This window comes from Thunnus albacares, chromosome 17 (assembly GCF_914725855.1).
Source record: "Thunnus albacares chromosome 17, fThuAlb1.1, whole genome shotgun sequence".
NCBI classification, from domain to species: Eukaryota; Metazoa; Chordata; class Actinopteri; order Scombriformes; family Scombridae; genus Thunnus; species Thunnus albacares.
Genome location: NC_058122.1, coordinates 21,580,243 through 21,600,633, shown reverse-complemented (window position 1 = coordinate 21,600,633; position 20,391 = coordinate 21,580,243). Strand labels below are relative to the sequence as shown.

The 20,391-nt window shown below is 40.3% G+C and overlaps 1 protein-coding gene across 2 annotated transcripts in view; it reads right to left on the bottom strand.

The window, feature by feature from the left end:
• Positions 1–2,774: 2,774 nt before the first annotated feature.
• Positions 2,775–20,391, bottom strand: part of stat5a (signal transducer and activator of transcription 5a) — a 57,132-nt gene continuing 39,515 nt past the window's right edge. For both annotated transcript variants that reach the window (XM_044332276.1, XM_044332277.1), the window contains 18 exons: positions 19,732–19,869; positions 19,334–19,490; positions 17,867–17,956; positions 16,680–16,854; positions 15,908–16,038; positions 15,581–15,732; positions 15,021–15,176; positions 12,374–12,553; positions 11,335–11,422; positions 9,571–9,693; positions 9,148–9,240; positions 8,309–8,515; positions 7,450–7,544; positions 6,981–7,123; positions 6,327–6,482; positions 6,143–6,194; positions 5,152–5,262; positions 2,775–5,032 (listed from right to left, as the gene is read on the bottom strand). In XM_044332276.1, coding sequence (XP_044188211.1) covers positions 4,909–5,032; positions 5,152–5,262; positions 6,143–6,194; positions 6,327–6,482; positions 6,981–7,123; positions 7,450–7,544; positions 8,309–8,515; positions 9,148–9,240; positions 9,571–9,693; positions 11,335–11,422; positions 12,374–12,553; positions 15,021–15,176; positions 15,581–15,732; positions 15,908–16,038; positions 16,680–16,854; positions 17,867–17,956; positions 19,334–19,490; positions 19,732–19,869 — 2,371 coding nt within the window. In that variant the 3' untranslated portion in view covers positions 2,775–4,908. The remainder of the gene's footprint in view (positions 5,033–5,151; positions 5,263–6,142; positions 6,195–6,326; positions 6,483–6,980; positions 7,124–7,449; positions 7,545–8,308; positions 8,516–9,147; positions 9,241–9,570; positions 9,694–11,334; positions 11,423–12,373; positions 12,554–15,020; positions 15,177–15,580; positions 15,733–15,907; positions 16,039–16,679; positions 16,855–17,866; positions 17,957–19,333; positions 19,491–19,731; positions 19,870–20,391) is intronic.

Sequence of the window (20,391 nt, the reverse complement as noted above, 5' to 3'; positions counted from 1 at the left end):
GCTTTTAATATTATAATCCCCCAGAAATAATCCCTTAATTCCTCCCACCTGGTGAAGAAAGAAAGAAACTTCTCTCTCAGCTCCTAGTGAACTTTTTACAGAAGTACCAGTGTGCCATGGTGTGGTATGCCAGCTGCAAGCCGAGAGCCAGAAGGATTTGGTCTGGGTGGTAAAAACGGCACAGAAGATTGTGCTGCTGCCAATGCATTCCAACACTTTACAATACATATTACATCTGAATAAAAAATCTTCAAATCTTCATACTATATTGTATCAATGTTGTAATAATGAGCACCTCATTCATTGTGCAAATCCCTGTTATACTGCACTGTTATGGTTTATCTGCCATGCATAAGTGCCTTTTATGTATTGTATACATAGAGGACAGTACCTCTCCACTCACATGTCTCTGTATTGTTCTTAATGTAACTTGTTATACAATACCATTTTAATATCTTGTTTTTATCTCGTTATCTTGTGTTTATCTTGGTATCTTGTTTTTATCTCATTTTCTATTGCTTCTGGTCTCCGAGAGTTACCAAACATAATTTTGTTTTATGCCTACGATGACAAAATGTTTTTTTATCTTATCTTAAATGTCAAATGGTGGATGACATATTTTTCATACTCGGCTGGCCATACCTGTGTGTCTGCTAGATTTATCTCGCTCAGTAGAAGATACTGCCTAGCAAATGTGTCCATAACTACATGCTTGTCAATTATAACTATTTAAAGGAATAATCAGGACCCCCAAAAGAGCTATACAATTCCATGAACACCTTAAAGCTAGTCCACCTTATACAATCACAAAGCGCTGTGTTACCAAGAGGAGAGAATGGAGAGAAACAAAGGTACATCAGCTATTGGTCATAATTTACAAAAACTCATAATAAACTTTGAGGTTTTTTAGGGTTGCATTATGTAGCGCTTTACACTCTTATGCACCCATTCACACACACACACCCCTGCAAGATGCTAGCCTTCCCATCAAGAGCGACTTGGGTTCAGTGTCTTCCTCAAGGGCACTTCAACATGCAGACAGGAGGAGCCAGGGACTAACACTAAGATTAGTGGACGACTGGCTCTTCCTCCTGAGCCACAGGTAATGTGAGTATCAAATTATCTGAGCACTATAGTGAGACAGAAAGTGAGACAGAAATTAACTAACAGACTGACTGACCAAAGACTGAACTGCAAAAGATACTGCATAAGGACCAAGTTATTTACCAAAATAAACAGCAGGCCACATGGCATTTTACATTCTCAGAGCAAAAGAAAAAACTGACATTGCCATGGAAGCAGCAAAATATGCCCAGGGCAGCTTTTGTTATTTATTTATTTGCTTATAGTATACTATGTAGTAACTGTTAAAAAATATTTGAATCATTATGCTTAACATTGGCTTGTACAACCTGCTTTGGCCAAACGATTCTTAATTACCATCATGCAATTAAAGCAAGTTTTATTTAAGAAATTTAAAATATGTTTGTTCATAATTAAGACTTCATCGTCGTATTAATGAACAAAGGATATTAACAAATCTTCTGTATACAGACTTAAATTTCTGCAGGAAAAACCTTCCTGTGAGTTGATTATCACTTCAACTTCGAGCTGCTGTGCTCATGCCTCTGTTTTAAAGCCCTTGTAATGAATGACGGTTCAGTATCCAAGCAACAACCCACCACTGACCTCTAGGAGCTCTTTTCATTGAATTACTATCACTGACGAGCAAATAATCTTGAGAGGGACCCGGCTGCAGAGCACAATTCATCCTGAGCCTTTGACACAGTAGCCTGCAGATGATGTATAAATAATAAAGCACCAACAGGCATGCAATACATTCTAATCAACTGTAATAATTAGTTTTCCTGTTGAGGAAGCAGCCAGTCAATTTCTAATTCTCCAAACTGATCATTAAAATTATTTAGGCATTAACTGCCACATTTTATTGAATTCCGTGCAAATTAGATTTCCTTATCACTTTTCCCAGGCATGACACCAGCCAGATAATTGGCATTTAGGCAACAGCTCTAACGCACAAGAAATAAAGCTTGTTTCTTTTCTTTCCACCAGATGGCAGAAGTGTGCTTATTTCAGACAGTTGTGCTGAGATTAGTGCTGCTACTGTAGATTTGGAAAAACTACTGCTGCCAAAGGGCAGTGCGGTTGAATGATGTAGTAAAAACAGGTATGCACATACACAAACTGTTGCATTATTTTTCCAGCTGGCTTTCCATACTTACCCTCTCTTAAGCGCAGATGTTGAAATTTGACAAATTTGACTACCATATTGATGTTTTGATTGTTCTGTTTTGATCATTTACCATTTACTACAGGTAAATAAAATTGAAAACTGAAATTCCAAATATAAAATGATACATTTTAGTACCATCCTGGCACAACCATTATAGGTCACATTCAGTTTAGTGTTCATAATAGAAGGAGGTATTATTTTCTACGTATTATGAGCTATTGCAGTCTACAAGTTGATATTTATGTTGTTCTAAATTGGTATGAAATGAGATGGCTGACAGCACTGGAGATAGTCTGGTGGTATCGTCCTTTAAAGTAAAAGTAATATTTACTATAGTGGAATTAGTTACTTCCATGTACAAGAATCTTTGTGGATGTTTTAAGTGTATGCCAGATCTCCCTGACATATTTTATACAATGCATTTAATACTTTTACTCTGCGTATTCCTGTTGAATCCAGGCTGTGCCAGGTCTCTGGCTCTGCTGTTCGGGGATTGAATCCATGGTGGTGACTTCACACATAAAAAAAATAGCATTTATTTTGTAGTGGCATCAAAATCTTCTGTACTTCTACAGGTTGAGTTCAAATTATTTATAAAACTTTATTTTCCTCTTTTCAACTCAACAGTTGTTTCTCTTGGAAAACCTCCAAGTGATAAACCCAAACCACAAACATGGTACATACATCGAACAACACACAGCGTCATCTACATCATTGAAAAATACACAGTCTACAGTGGAACAAAGCTCAAAATGATGAGGATAATGGAAATAAAGGATATATCACAAGACTGCTCATGTAGCTTGAGATTTCAAAAACAGGAGATAGAAGAGATACAAAAGAAAGAAAATGAAAAGACGAGGGAATAGTTTAAATACTGTAATGTCTGTCAGACAAACAAAAAAACTACATCATTAATTCTTTTCCGATTTCCAGTTGCTCTGTGTCCTTTTTCAACTGGTTCTTCTCGTGACACATGACTTAAAACTTCTGGTCAGACTGAGGAGGTATTTGTACGTAAATCCTCAACAGGGTCATGCAAAGGGGTTACATTCAATAGGGGAGTGCCAGAGAAACAATAATAAAATAGAATTATGATAGAGAAAATAAATTCATATATTCAGTATACATAGATCATTTTCTATTTAGCTTGTGCATCAGCTAAGCAAAGCGATTCATTCCTGAGGTGCAAGGCTGTATCAACATGTTTTCAATCCAGCGTTGTATGTGTGTGTGTGTGTGTGTATGTGTGTCAGAGGAGGGAGTAGGGTAATAGTTTCAATATTTTTTATATTTTCTATTAGACTCATTTTTTGTTTGTTTATCTTTTACGTGAGTAGCAAAAAGGCGACACACAATGAAAACAAATGACACCATCTCCTTGAGTTCTATATGTGACCCATGCAGCGGATGGTGAGTCTGTGCAGGCATTCAAAGCCTGCGCCTATCTATCTATGCCTCGCAACTTCAGCTGCTGGCGCGGGTCATGTGGTCACATAGACACATGCACAAGTCGGTTATGCCACAGTGACATGACACAGCGACAGGGACAAGCGGACGGATAGGCAAAATAAGCACAGCTCATAATATTCAGGCATACGACCAGATTTATGACACTCCATGCCTCTGGACTTCCTCAGGTGAGTGGTTTCAAGCATAAAAACGGCCAACAGAAGACAGTTAACCCTCAGGCAGAAAGGGATCTTTTTCACACATATTAATACAAATTACGAGAACAAAACCCAATGAGCGTACCTACTGGTGTGAATGTGGTGCAGAAACAACAACAGAACCAATAGCAACAACTACTGACAATAGAATAATGCGAGGTAGCATTTATGAGGGGAACAGAGGGACCTGAGAGGACAAGCAGGCAGCGTTGGGTAAATGCTTAGATTTGCATTTCTGTGTACAAACAGAAGAAAAATAGCCCTGTGAGAGTGAGGGAGGTGCATTAACCCCCCTTTCTGGGTTACAGCTGGTGAAAAAATCAGAACAAATCCATCATATACTTGCGCATGTGTACCGTGTGCTGATGTGTGTGCTCTCAGTTGCAGAGCGCTAAGAGTTACTCTGCCTTTAGGTTAGTGTATATGGATTTGAAAACAAAAAAACTGACTGAAACTCTGCAGAGCAATGACTCGGATTATGTTGTTAAGAGCAAAAGCAAAACTCTTCATTAAAGTTTCATTTTATGTGGCAAAGGGCAAGTTCAATGTCACGGAAAATACTGATAACCCATTTACAAAGAAGGAAACATAAAACAAAAACATTCAACTGTTAAAATGTCTTCATACAGTAGCATATGTTTTTTTTTTTAAAATCTGTTCAAAATCAATTGGAAATGCATGCACAATGTGAATGAATATTATTTTTTCTTCTCTTTTTCACAATACTGTAACATTGTAGGTTTTCCATTAAACCTAGTCTGTTTTACAAACACTTATGGACACAAATAAAACTAAGGGAAGTCACAGACATGCATGCTCTCATGCTGAAAAGAAAAAAATCACAACCATTATTAACATTTCACATTATAGCTATCTGAAAAAGAGACAAATGAATGGAATTAAACCATGAGAAATGTCAATGCGAGTGGGGCAAGTTGGGAGGCAGGGTTCATTTGGTGTTGTCACAAGTTAACAGGTCAAAGGTCAGGACTGCTGGCCGCCCCACTGGCTCTCTACAGGCCGCCGGAGGAGCTCCTCTACATGCCTCGCAACATCCATGGTGTCATCCAGGTCGAAGTCTCCGTCTGCATCCAACATAGGGTCACTCCTGCCACAGGACACAGAGAGAAGCCACCCACACTCAGACAAGCCAGCAGCACATAACCAAAGTGTACATACACGCTCACACAGAGCTGCTCATTATGGTCAAATGGCTTATTGACTTACATAGGTGGGTATATGCCGTAGGTGTGAGGGTGATTGACAGGTGCTGGAGAGGCGCCATGATCCATATAGGTTTGGTTTCCACTTGCTGGATCTGGATTGGCTGTAGCAAAACTGTAGAAGAAGAAGTACTTTATTAATCCCCATGGGGAAATTGATCCTCTGCATTTAACCCATCCTTTACACACACACACACAATAGGAGCAGTGGGCAACTGCAGTGCAGCGCCTGGGGACCAACTCCATTTCTTTTTGCCAGTGCCTCGGTCAGGGGCGCTGACAGAGTATTAACCCTAACATACATGTCTTACATACATGGTGGGAGGAAACCAGAGCACCCAGTGGAAACCACGTAAATTGAGTGTCTGGTAACTGGATAGGTGGTGTGTAGCTTGGGTGGGGTTTTGAATGAAAGGGTTCTCCATATGCAAACATGGGGAGAACGCGCAAACTCCACAGAGAAAGGACCTGGAATGGCCAGGGTTCGAGCCCAGGGCCTTCTTCCTGTGAGGCAACAGTGTTAACCGCTGAGCCGCCGTGCTGTAGAACATCAGCAGCCACACACACAAACACACACACACACACACACATTAACCCAAGATAAAAGCGTATGAGTCTATGTTCAGCAGTTGCCTAAGCAACTACCCTCAGCGTGTTTTCCAGGCCTCACTGCATCATTATGGCCATTCTCTGTACTGCGGGTGAACCAACCGCAGAGACAGGCAGGGAGCGGGGCTTGCTAACTAACAAGCCTAACTCTAATGATGAGTGGAAGACAGGCTCGCTCAGGAACCCTGTTCATCCTTAATTGGCCTCCTCCAACTGTAACAGCTAACTAATTGCTGATCTGAATTCAGGGTCCAATATTTAGTGATTAACTCTAAATGTTGCCACAGAGGAAAAACTGGTGGGTGGACGGCAGAGAGGAATGAAAGGAGAGAAAGAGCAAGGATGAGAGAACAGGAGGAAAGGTGGACAGGAAGCTAGATACTTACTCGGGCACCACTTGTTTAATCTGTGGTTTCACGTAGCCATCCACCGCTTTGGCTTTAAAACAAACAAGCACAGAGAGAGAGAATCATCACACAACAATCAAGACATTTGTCCACTAAGGAGACTAAGCAGCTATATTAAATTTTTGAAAGTAACAGCAGCCTGTACAAGCACATGGTTGCTTACAGAGTGGTGGGGTGTAATATTTGGAGAAAACCTCATCTTTCGGTCTGTCAGGGTAGAGGAACAGGAGGTGATTGAGATCGCTGATGCGGTCAGCCAGAGAGCGAATGGAAAAGTCTTTGGTTGTATAGGGCATGAGGTTCCAAACCATTCTCTCCCCTGGAGACATACCACAGTATCATCAATAATAGTTTCCCCAGAACATTTTGAATTTCAATATCATTAGTCACCAGTCGAACAAAAATATGTAGTTTTGACTTGAATAATCTACAAATTATATACCATTCTCACACACTAAGCTATCTTAGATGATAAGTAGCAGCAAATTCATGTTGTGAAAGTACTGACACTGATCTAACTTAAAGCTCCATTAGGCCACTCTAAGCTCATTGTTTGTAATTCCTGGTTCATAGAGTTGAGTCTAACAGCTCTCACCAAAACCCATTTTATAAAACTGTTGGCAGCATGTAAGCTAACATAACCTGACTGAACACATACAGAGGCGAGTTAACAAATGGTGAAACAATAATTAGGAAGCCAATGAGACCTAGATTAGAATTTAGCAATACGATAAGAACCTTAAATTGTATTTGGCTTCTCTCCTCTGGTTATGTAAACCTCAAATTTGGGGTTATAACAAGCATTTACACGTCATACCTGCTTTGTTGGGATTTTCTGCCACCCAAGCGATTGTAATCCCTCCAATCTCAGAGTCACTAAAGCGTAGAAGGAAGGTGCCGTTGGGTTTGGACATCAGCATATCCTGAGCTTGCTGTTTATTCACAAAGCCCAATATGGCACTAAAAAGAGGAGAAGGAGAAATACAGAATGAGAGAGACATAAAAAAAAAAATGTCATGTGTTTTCTCTCATGCCTGTCTCCTTCATTTCAATCCTAGTTTATTAGAGAGGGAGAGCACATCCAGCTCCCCAGGTTGCCATGGAAAATCATGAAAACGAACCGTTGCCGTTGTTAAGACTGACAAAATGGGGACAGGAAAACATTTACTTTTACAGAACATGTAGTCCAGCTGTCAGATTGAAAAAAGAGAGGCTTTTTTTAAAATTCTTTTTAAGTTTTTTCAGTTTCATATTGTAACAGACAAAAACCTCTACAATTTCCTTACCCGTCATTCCAGTGTGGTTTGAGATGCTTTTTTGTGAGTTCCATCACACCATCAAACCACTGCCAAAATGTGAAGTTCCTCCCTGGCAAGCTTTCCTGTAGAGGAAAGGGGTTTTGGAAAAAAAAAAAAAGGATTAAAACACACATGTACATCTTTTAAAAGGTTTTCAAATTCCCTCATGTCCATCCCGTCCATAAATACAGAGAACAACGTGTGCTCGACCTCTGCAGTCACTCCAGTCGTGTATCATGATGTTACACACTTGGTTGAATCATGATATGTATGTGTATGTATGTTGTGTGTGTGTGTGAGAAAGGTGGAAAATGAAAAGACGGTTAAACTGTGTGTATGTGTGTAGCCTATACACAAGTCTGTGAAGCGGCTGAAACTTGATGTTCCCGTAATCTAATGAAACTGATGGTGTGTGGTGAATGTGAGTGCGTTTTCGGCCATCGCCAGCTGCTTTGAGCCAGAAAATGAGCCTCCAGCCTTTCACTGTGTGGACAAACAGGCCCATTAAGATGGAAGTCCTGGCTACCAATGAGGCTCCCCTCACTCAAGTCAACTACAGAATAGGGCTGTAGGGACACTGCAAATGGAGCAAGAATTATTTCTATGTATGAATAACCAATAGTAAATCACTCAATGGAGAACAAGCATGCAGCTGAAATGGCTTACTGAAACTGGCCTTTGGGCATTTTAAAAATGTAAGGATGAGAAAACCCATTCTTAGTGCGGCATGATAGGAATCTGTACATTGACTTATGATATCAGATAATTAGTATGCTCTATATAATAGCTGTGTGTTTATATTCATCTGGAAAGACAGAGGATCACGAGGAAAGAAACCGCTGCTGACCCTGTTAAACTGTGACCAGGTCATAGTCATGTTGCGGTAGTCGTCGGGGTTGTTGCTGGAGCTGCTGAAGGCCTTTTGAGCCAGGAAGACCAGGTTTTCCTCAGACAGGCCTCGGTTACTCTGCACCTCAGCCTTGTACTTCATGTTGATGGCATCACACAGCTGAGGCCAGAGCACCTTATCTGGCACGAGGAAAGGCACCCGTCCCTGTAGACACAGGGGGGAGACAGCAGAGGATTTACATGAGCTTTATCGAAGCGAGCGAGGCAGCAACAGAATGCATAACGCCGCCATAGATGAAATGTGCAAACATGAGCGCATAAACTAAAGCATACACAGCTATCTATATACAGAGTGGTAGAGTTTAAGCAGATATTTCATGAAATGATCCAGACTAAAATAAAACAACCAACTTCACCTTCTTAATTAAAAACATGTATATATACATTCATACTCATATGCAAGGCAGCAACTAATGATTATTTTAAATATTTTTTAACCAATTGATTACATTCTTGATTGAAATGAGAAAAAATGACAAAAGTTGAAGGTTCCCTGAGCACACTGTGTCTTCGAATTTCTTGAAGTGTTTGGTGAATTATTAGAATTGTTTATTATTTTATGTAGATTGGCGCTATTTCTACGTGTCAAGGTTATGAAAAGTGTGCTTTGAGCTTTAGAAAAAATATGCTGAAAATCTGATGGATAAATGTTCAGTGGCTACTGTGCATGAAACTTTAAAGTCTATGTGATAAAAACTGATGCTAATTCAAATGTTTAGCCACCTCTAAATTACATTTTGACCGTAGACACACATGAACACACAGACATTTACGTACCGGCTCCGCAAAAGCGTTGTCCCACAACACAGTTGCCGTGGCATTATTGTCTTGACTACCATGGACTATCACCACTACAGGAAGTGATAATGTCTGTTCAGAGAAAGAAGGGAGGCCATCAATATAAGCTATAACAATAAATTCTGCACATACTGAACTGCAAAACAAAACGACATATATAGTTTTTCTATGGACTTACTGCCAAAGAAGGGATTTTGAAACATCATAAAACCACAGCTCAGAAGACAGATGAGGCATTGGCATGAGTAAAGTAGTGTCGAACTGAAAATTACAGTATATGTAGGAGTGGATGTGGAAGAATGGACTGATTCCCACTATTGTCGGAGTAAGAATTGATAGTATTTTTATTTATCAAGCCTAATGTAGTCTTTTCTTCTACCTCGTCTGTCTGCGCCCTCTTACCTTCACTTGAAAGACAAGCTCATTGCCTCCAACACTAAACTGGGACTCGAACAGAATGGTGAACTTCTCCTCTGTGACAGATTCTGCTCCTCGCCGGTCCGATCGCTTGATCCTCTTCAAAGACTACATGAAGGATGACATGTGTACAAATGAGGAATACTGGATATACTGTACATGTTGCCTACAAAGTCAGGCTGATAATGCATTCATCATATATATATTACATGCATGCATAATTCACTTTGAGCTGTCATGTAAATAATCTATGGAGGGCTTGTTTCTAACAACACATGGGATGTAGAAAGAGGCTCCACTGATGCTTCAGAATAATCCTCTATGGTTTTGATGATTTGCGTTGGGTTTGTGCAGTACATACTAAAATACCTACAGTACACTATGAAACTGGGTGCGGCAGTGCAGCTCAACACTGCTGCTTCTAGATCAGATCAACTTATTTCATTTTTTTTAACCAATTTTTAATAATATCTTAGTAGATATTATTTAAATTTTATGTCAATATACTGTAGCTTTATTCTAGAAATCCCCAAACTGAGAACTGCACTAGAAACAAATGAAGCTATTTCACTCCAGGGAAAGATGTTTTTAGTTATTATAGGGGAAAAAACAAAAATGTTATTATCATTTTAAGCATAGCTCTAGAGACATTTTTTCCATAAATTTCCATAATACTGATGGACCGAATGATTACACAAATCCTGACAACTCCTTTATTTAAGAGCTACTTTTGTCTTGCCTGGATGAGCAGCTCTCGGGCACAGACCAATGGAAAACAAGACTTTTAACTCAGGATAGTTAAATATTCATATTCACACTGAGGCAAAACTAGAAATACCGCCTCGCCAACCAGTCAAGTTGCAGTTTACATCCATATCTGTCCAGACTCATATAATATTTGTAGTGAAGATTTTGTAGGAATTAAATAAAAGGTATTAAGTGTATTTTCCTTGAATGTTTTCACATGCTTGGCCAATAAAGCTGTTTCTGATAGAACGCAAAGTTGTAGCCATGACAACAGACAAAGCTTCAGATATGGATGTTGCTGCAAAGAAGCTACAAATTCTAAAACGTGGATGCTTCACACACACATCTTCAACCCGGCAGCACAGAAGATCAATACAATCATCACAGTTTCAAGGTGGGAACCAAGATTAGTGCCATCAATTCAGTATCCGACCAAATATGAAATATGGTCATAATCTCCCCTTCTGTTCCTGAGTTATGGCGTTGAATAATGGCCAGAAAAGTGTTTTTGGATATAAAATGTCATCATTTTACCCTATAAGACATTTGTGTGAAACTTTGTCATAATTAGCATATGAATTCTTGAGTTATGGCCAAAAATGTGCTCTGTGAGGTCACAGTGACCATTACCTTTGACCACCAAATTCTAATCAGTTCATCCTGAGTCCTAGTGGATGTTTGTGCCAAATTTGAAGAAATTCCCTGAAGGCATTCCTGAGATATTGCGTTCACCAGAATGGGACAGATGGATGGACAGACGTACGGATGGATGGACAACTCGAAAACATAATGCCTCCAGCCATGGCTGTCGCTGGCATGGAGGCATAAAAATGGAAGCTAGGTTGACAAGTGCAGATCTATGCTTGAATATGATTTCAAATGAACTGTTCTGACACTTTCTGGAGTGTGGTGCGTGATATTTTTTTGTAATTTAATTTCCTATTGCTACCTTAAACCAACCATAAACTCATCTCCTCAGTTAGCCCACAAGGTCCCACTCACCATGTTCCTGAAGTGAGCGCTGAGGGTGCCTGTAGTCTGGTGGTACTCCATCACACAGTTATTGTTGAGAATTTCCCCACTGCTGTCACTGAAGGTAAGAGACAATCAAGGAGAGAGTCAATTAGACGTACTGTCTGCTGTGACGCACTTGAGTACTGAGAATTTTCTTCTTCTCAGAACAAATTAAAACAAAATTATGCATGTTTGGACGGCAGGAACGTAGTGAAAAACATGCAGGGTGTAGGAATGACGTTCACACTCATTTTCTATATAATTGGTATTATTTAACCACCACCATTTCCAACTTCTCTGTTGCCAAATGAGAAAACATCAAGTAGATGTCTATGGGCTGCAGATTGGGTGTCATACAAAGTGGTTTAAATGAGAAAAAAAGCATATAATGGCTGAGCTGTTAAATTGTTCACCAATTTAACCACTGGCTCTCTGGCTGACCTGCAGCCTTGGAAAGTTTCTATTAGTCAGAAGGAATGTGGAACAAGGCTGTGGAACAGGCTAAATGTGGATTCTGCATCCACACCATAGATTCCACAGAGGCATTGTTCAAGTTCCAGCCATGTCTCTGTGGTGAGGTCTGGAAACACACTAGGCCAGAGTTCATCTTGTGATCCAATAATTCCTGTAAAAACTAAGATTCCTTATATTTATGGCACCATGGGAGCTCCGTGCAGTGTCTCCACTAAAGGGAGTCAGTATAATAAACAACTGTGTATACAGTCATATACAATCTTGTTGACCACACTTGGCGCAGGCTGCAAATTAGCTTCAACTACACGCCCTATTTACATCTGTTGCATTGCTTATCTGCACGCTATGTAGCAATGTTTATCTGTATGTTCCCTGTTAATAAACTAATAAAAGAAATAAGAGGAAAGAGAAGCAGTGCAGTATTGACAAAAAGTTGACATGTTTGCACAAGTATAAGAAGTCTGAACCTAAAAAGAATCTAAAATATCTGCCTTATAGTTGGCTGAAATTGTAAGTTCTACCCTAACTGGGACTAATGGGACACTAGTCTTACTTTCTTGTGTTCTCGTTCTTCAACAGGGCCTTCGCTTGCTGTTCACTGATGATGGTGGCCTTGACCTGTGGAGGGTTCATGTGCACGTTCAACTTCCCGCCGACTAAGAGGCGCACTGTAGCAGCAAACTTGGTTTGGGTTTTTAGCACCTGTGGAGGCTGTTTCTCAATTATGAAGGTGCTGTGGAGACAACAGGAGAGTTAGACTTAACAACAGAACAAAGCTTTGTTGATTAGGTGGCTTGAAGCCTCAGTTTAAGTTTAAGTGCATATCATGTAACAGCAACAAGTTAGGTTAAGATGTCCCACTCTACTCTTTTTAAGCGTCTTACAAAATGTAGCCAAAAATATGTAAAAAATAATGTTTTTAAGACTTTCTGACCACCTGATTGTGTTCTGCAAGGGTGTGAAACACATCAAATGTATTTGTTCGTAGCCATAAATTATTTGGATGCATTCATATAGCACATAATATACTGTAGCTAGTTACAATGCAGCATACATTTTAAAACAAAAAATGGGTTGTATTAATAGTTGAATCTTAACAAAGACTGCAGAAGGCTGGAAAACTGGCATGAACACAATGAAACAATGTGCAGTCTTTTTTTATGTTTTAGTGGTAAAAAAAAACAAAACATTTTTACCATACAGTAAAATGTTTTTTACCACTAAAACTCATACACTGTGTTTTGGTGTGAAATGTTAAATGTAAAAAAAAAAGGTAAAAGTTTATTTACATTGAAAATTTCACAAGGTTCTTTTCACCTTAGCAGATTTAAGAACATTAGCCTTTGAAAATGACCTTAATTGTAACCATGCGCCCTAATGGAAGGTCATGAAAGTAATCACTTATCAGTCAACCAACATGGTAAACAATTACTTTCTTCTGATGATGTTATTCTGCTTTTCTGCCTAGTTGTCTTCCAATTTCCACGTTAACAGAAAAGAGAACTAGAGAGGGAGAGAGAACTCAGAGGGAGCTTGGAAGCAAACACATGTTGTTATGAGCCTTCGAGCCCTCTGGTCTGTAGCTGAGCTGAGTGGTGATGAGAAGACAACACTCTCCCATCCCCAGCCTACAACCTCCTGGGGCTTTTGGAGAATATAGAGCGGCTGTTGTTGGGGAAACCTAACCTGTGTTTGCACTGTGCATGATAGCAGAGTGGGCACAGTCTGTGGCTAATCAGAAATCGCTGTGACAGTGACATGGCTTCTCAATGTACTATGAGTCCCTGCAGGGACAAACTTCTAGGAAAGTGGGAGAGAAAGCTCTCATATCTTCAGATGACTACTTGTTCAGAGATTCTAGAGGGCTAAAAGACCCTGGCAGATGTGCCTTTGGGGCCAAGATAATGTACTTAAAACAAGTTGCATATGTCCTTGCTTTTCTTTAAACTCTTGCACACTTCATGCCATTTGTCTCTTTAGGTTCCTTCTGCATCTGAGCACATTTGCATTCACTCCTGACCCCTATCTCGCACTCTGTCCATGTCTGATTCTGTACTGATGGGGTTTGAATGAGGCTGGATGATGTACTGTGTAAAATGTGAACTCTAGTTGAGCCAAGCCATCAAGGGGGCATTTGCTCACCCATGTAGACAGGACACACATTTAACTTTATATAACTAAACGTGTGTTCTTTGAATAAATTTATTCTCTAACCATGGACCCCATCACCACTACAATCTTAGTCTTCTCCTGGACCGAGATAGATCCAAACCCTAAAATACAATTTTTTACAAGATGTAATCTAAAGTGAAATGCCTCCACTTTCAGCAAATGTTCCTTATGCTTGTTGGGCGGATGGGAGTGGGAGATGAGGGAATAGGAAAGTGGTTGTAACTGGGACATCATGAGCACCCCTGCAAAGAAAATTCAACATACTTATTCTTTTTAATTCTAAAATTTCTCTTTTTTCCTTTCTTTGTTCCTTTTCCATTCCTCTCTCTCTTTATTAAGTTATTTTTATTTATTTACTTATTATTATTATCATTATTATTCATTTTTTATCATTTTTTTCTTTGCTCTTATAACCACTCCCCTCTATTGCTCCTTTACACTTAGATACACACTTACACCCACACACACAGTCATCCTGTGCAACAGACTGTCCTATGCACATTCCATATCATTAGTACTGACATTTAATTTTTTCTTTTTTTTTCTGCTTTTACCGCTGTATGTCCTCAATGCATGTTTTGTCTTGTCTCATGTCATCCAATGTATAACGTTCTGTCTTGTCTTGTATCACCTGTTTTGTCTCATCTCACTAAATTATAATGTTCCTTACTACAATACAGTAAGCACTGACATAAGAGAACACAAATAGATACACACAAACACCCACGCATTCTTAACAGTCATTTACAGCAGCTCCACTCATGTGTGTTGAATGCCAAAGTAATTAAATTCTTGTAACAGAGGATTTCTTTCACTCTGTTGTCCACATAAGTAACTATTAAAGTCGTGTAAGTAGGACTTGCTTGCATAAAGGCCAACATGGAGAGCAGTAAAGGGCACAATCCACTTACATAATTGCTGGGGCTGATATATTTATATGCTAACTTATATATTTTCCTTTAAATCCTTGCAACTGAGACAGACAAGTCCTTAAAAATAAATATAAACCTAAACACACACATACACACCTGGTGACCAACGCTGAGATGATATCTGTGATAGTGCTGTTGAGTTCATTGAGGAGCTCTTCAATAGGGCCGGGGATGGGCAGCTGTTGTCTGAGGTGCTCTGCCCTCCGAATCTGCTGCCTGTTCTGCCAGATAGTTTCTGCCAGCTTCTCACACCTGATGGCACACATAGATGTGCACACAAGACAAGCAAAGTTAAGTATCAGACCTATGCAAAGACATAGTCACATGGACATTGTGTTTCTTTATTGCTTTTAGAAACTTGTACTGCAAAAGGTTCCACTGCAGCAGAACAATATCCATTCAGAATAATTCAAAACAACTGTGAAATTCCTGACGGGATATTTGAGACTCCAGAAAGGCAAAGAGAACATTTTGAAAATAAGGGAAAAGAAGCCAGACATGTCAAACTGGTCCACCTATGTTTCTCTGATTAGGAGCCAATAAACCTTGGAAATAAACCCAGCAGTAGTCAATTGCAAGCTTGTAAACCTGTGACCTCTGGTTTGTGAGGGAGTTCTAGTGGCTGTGATCTTGGTGGGAGGTGGAAGAGAACTCACCAGGACTGCAGGATGTCCAGGCCTCCCTCTGGCGGGCCCCCGTTGCCTGCCAGCTGTTGCCGTCTCTTCCACTGGATCAGCTCGTCATCCAGAATGATGGTCTGCTGCTTCCTTAACAGCTGCAGTGTTTTCTGGTGCTTCTCTGCCAAGTCCTGGACACAAACAGAATCATTGTGAGGTTTTTTATTTTCCCTTTGTGGAGAGGTTGACTTGAAATAACATACTGGCAGTTATGCATATGCACACATCAAGAAAACAAACAAAAGTCATATTATGTATAAAAACAAGATGAAAAGTGTTTTTGTTGAGTGCATGTTTGTGTCCTACCAGTCTGTATTTTTGTAGTGTGTTGGCCTCTCTGGTCAGCCATGCCTCCACAGTGGCTCTCTTGCTGAGAAGGGTAGGCTCCCGTACCTGTCGGTCAGCAGGGGGCAGCGTGGCCAGGCTGGTCAGCTGAGCTGAGGAGGGGTGGGGTTGGTGCCATCCAAAGAGGGGGGAGGGGTGGGAACAGATGGAGGGAGGAAAAGATAGAGGAGGTGAAAATCTGAATCTGTAACCTGTGCACATACAGTGTACATTATCCCCTGAGAGGAGTAATGAGTTACTCAGGAGAACCTCTTCAAGCACTATGCAGACGTCATTTGGAGCTAAGGTTTTTTTTTTTTGAATGATGTAACATATAGGTTGCTGGGTTATAGTTATGGCTCCAGGTGCTCGTTTTCCATTGTTGATCTACAGAATCCAGCATAACATTTCAGACAGCTGTAAACTATTTGCAAAGTGACGTTTTCATTTTTATACAATTTCATACCTTGATATTTCAAACCTATAAAATATAATAGAGTCAAATAATTTTTGAATGGCACACTTGAGAAACAACAAACTTAGAGCTTCAACTAATGATTATTTTCATATAGTGGTGAATTTATGATTATATTTCTAATTAACTGATTCATAATTTAGTTAACAAAATGTCTAAAAATAAGAATTCCTTCATAGTTTCAGCACTGCATTCATTTCTCACAGTCTAGTCACTGAAAAATGTCTTCTTGCATTACTTTAGAGCAGCAACAACTAGATGCAAGTCCTCTGGTCTCACCCTGGATACGGAGGCTCTCCTGGTACTGGATGATGAAGTACTCCTGGTTGTGCTGGAGTTTGCGCAGATCGTTCTCGGTGTCCTGGGTCAGCAGGCGAAGTTCCTCAAAAGCTTGGTTGATCTGTTGGTATTTCTGAGACATGCTGTCCATCATCCCGCCCACCGGAGAGCTTGACTGTCAATTACAAAGTGTGATTGAGAGACAGGCGCAGAGAGAGATGGAGGAAATGGCGGATTTGGGAACAGCAATTGGTAGGGTTGCTTTTCCATTGGGTGGCGCATAGCCCGTATATAGTCTGTCACTGAATTGTTTATGATAGTTGTTAAGGGAAATGGCTGGCCACTGGTAAGTTGAGTGCTGAGCTACCAGGTCTATCCGTGGGGGGATGGAGCAGAGATATGGAACCAAGCTGGACATGATGCAATGACCCCTGCGTGTGTCAGTTGGGCTATTTGACTGTAAAATCCCAAGTGACCACAAACCTGATGGGAACACTGCAAATAGAGAAGGAGGAAATGCATTTGCTTATCATACTCAGGCAGACTGCGTGATCAGTTCAAACTCTGAACGAGAGCTCTATAGTGCCCCAAAGGTTCAGACTAAACAGGGTGGAATTCAATCAGTCCAAATATGCATTCCATTAATAGAAAAGGCATGTTGTGACTGGAAATCAATTCACCCCAGGAGTTGTTGAGAGTCAGATGTTTTACGCACTGCTGGCTTTATGGTTTTATTACTCCCTGCTTTTTATAAACCGTGAAATATTTGACATTTTTGACATTCTTTCTTATTGCAGTGTTGCAGCAGGGAAATACAAAAGGTTTGTTTTCAAAAAAGCAATTTTAGAGCAATATTGGGTAGGTACGTGTAGGTACGGCTGTTTGTAGGTATCACATTTATAATAATGCAAGGGAATCTGCAGACCTGGGGATAAATGGAGGACATATATAGCGGTTACCCAATTACCTCATCTGTGAGTCACTCACCATTATGTAGTTGAGCTTCTGTTTCGGTTTGCAGTCTTTGTATGGGCTACGAAATGAATAATGTATGGAGAAGCCACAATTGTCGTATTTCGGTGTGGGTGTGTGTGTTTGAGTGTGTTTAGATGGATGATCAAAGGTGTTCATGCAAGTGTCAGCATGCGTATGTGTTTTCACATCACACACACATGCATTATACTCACATTGGTGGCCTCTCTGACGAGCCTCTGCTCTGTGTAGAGGATGTGTTTGATGCATCGGACCAACTCCAGAGGACAGCGGTCATACGTGCTCTGGAAGACAAGGAGCACATGTGCTGTGTTAAGGCCTGTTAGCCCCTGACAAGCAGAACGGTCGCTCCACACAGGACTCACCAATTTACTCGCATCAAGGAAGCTCGCTAAGTTCTGGCGCCAACCTCGCAGACACACTAAAGCTCATTAGACAAGCCTAATGATACCCATCTTCGAAACACAGCGCACTTCATATACAGACATGACTCATTAGCATGCACACACACATTGTCACACACACACACACACACACCAGAGTTTAGCGGTTTACATGTTACAGTAATATTTTTTCCACTGATCAGCAGTGTAACAAATTGCTGTTTCACTTTCAGTTTAAAAAATACTGTTGAAAGTCAGTTGATGATATTCTTATTGTTGTTATTTTTACGTGGGAGAATGAAGTTGCATTAAAAGTTGAGTTGTTTTACTGTAGTGTTACTGAAAAGTAATCTAAGACATTCAGGACAGATTTAATATATCACGCTCTTTATATGCATGCTTACAATCACATAAGGCAAAATACAGCGTTAGGAATTCGGGATTGCAGTTTAATCTTGCACAGCCGGCCCCCCTTCACCCTGTTTCTTTGCTTGGTTTCGGGGAGGGGAGAAACAAACAGAAGAACGGATCTGTGAGCAGGGAGCTCAATCATAAATAGCAGCGCTGGCTGGCTACCAAGGCCCTCACTTGGGCTGTCCTCTTGTTTTCCTCATGGTGGATACAACCTGTTCTTAAACATATTGTGCACTGTGTGCTCTTTCTAAGATTTCTAAGAAGCACAGCAAGGGAGACTTTGGAGCTGAACAGCTGTAACTTCCAAACACTGGCTTAACATCATCTCACAACACAGTTAAAATATGAGTTATTTGCTCAAAACAAGCTTACAGTCTGAGCAGGTGGAATTTGGTCACTGTGTGACAGAGTTTTATGATCTAATTCCCTTAAATATTTCTCTGGGGTTGTTTATGGCTTATTTTTTTTTTGCCTGAACAGTAGGGGCTCTTTTTTTAATATTTTTTAGGCACTTTAGCTTATGACAAAGGAAATCAAGGTCAAGTGCCAAGAAAATGTCTCTTTCATTGACAACAAAATTAAGACAATAATAACTGAATGCCACAGATGACATCCATACTGCCTTTGGTCTTTGTGCGTTCTCAAACTTTGGCTCTACTGACCCTGATGCAATTGCCCTCTCTGACTGTCAACTAAGAAATGCAAAGCCAGAAAGTCTCTCAATCAAACAGGCAACACTGGCATATTTTAGATTGTTGGACATTGGCAAGTGAGCCAACAAATACAACTAGTAAGATACTGTATATTCCTGGGTTATATAGTGCTGTTTTCATGTTTGGTGAGGTATTTTTCCAAAAGACTTACCTTGAGCTGGCTGGCGTAGTGTCCCAGTTTGATTTTGAGTAGGAAGCCGTCCTCTCCCACCTGGTGCTCAGCCTTGTTCTGCAGTTCCTGTATCAGACTGTCCAGCAGGCGTTTGGCCTTGAACTCCTCTTGTGGGTTCTCCAGGTCTATGGCATCCCTAACAACATACATACACACATATGCACGTAAGACACATACAAAAAATGTAGACCAATGCATCAGTACATGCACACTGTTAAAGAACTAACTCAAATGTGTTTAAAAAGCAAAAAAAAAAAAAGAGAGAGATGAGAAGAAAAGACCTAAATATGTTCTCATGGCCAACTTTCAACATAAACATTTGTAGAGGCATACATGTGGGCATGACTGTCTACACACTTCCTCGCAGAGCAACTCACCAGAGCTGGCCCTCTATCCACTGGGACAGATAATGTCGCACCTCAATGGGGAAGTGCTGACCATACAGAGACTGCATCTGGTGCAAAGCATCTCCCTGGAGCTGCTGGGCCTGGATCCACACTGCCATCTTCAACACCCTGAAGGTAAGGGAGGGGTTAGTAATCAATTAAAGAGCCTGGAACTCCCCTAGGCAATACTCCCCTACCCATATGTATATTGAAACCGCTGTTCATACTGGCCATTAAAAGAGCCCTCGAATGTCCTAGTATGTTTCATTTAGTCATCATTCTGTGCAAAAATACATTCCAAAGATTATCTGAAGCTAATATGAAGCTCCAGCAGTCTGACTTAATGAAATCAAGTGGTATCTTCCAACATTATAGTCTTTTTAATGCACACTTCCCTCTTTTGTTTCCTCAGACAGTGTTTCTGTGCTGAGCTGTAGTCTAGACATAGTAACACAAAGAGGGAATTTAGTACTAAGCTCACTACTCGCTTGATTTGTCTATTTCAGATCGCTGAAGTCTCATAATATCTTCTGATAAACTTTGGAATTTGTTTTTGTGCAGAACGAGGATTGTGAATTTTATCTCCCATCACTTATATTGGAACTGCATTAGGAAGAGATCTTGTTATGACCAGTGTGAACAGGAGAAATG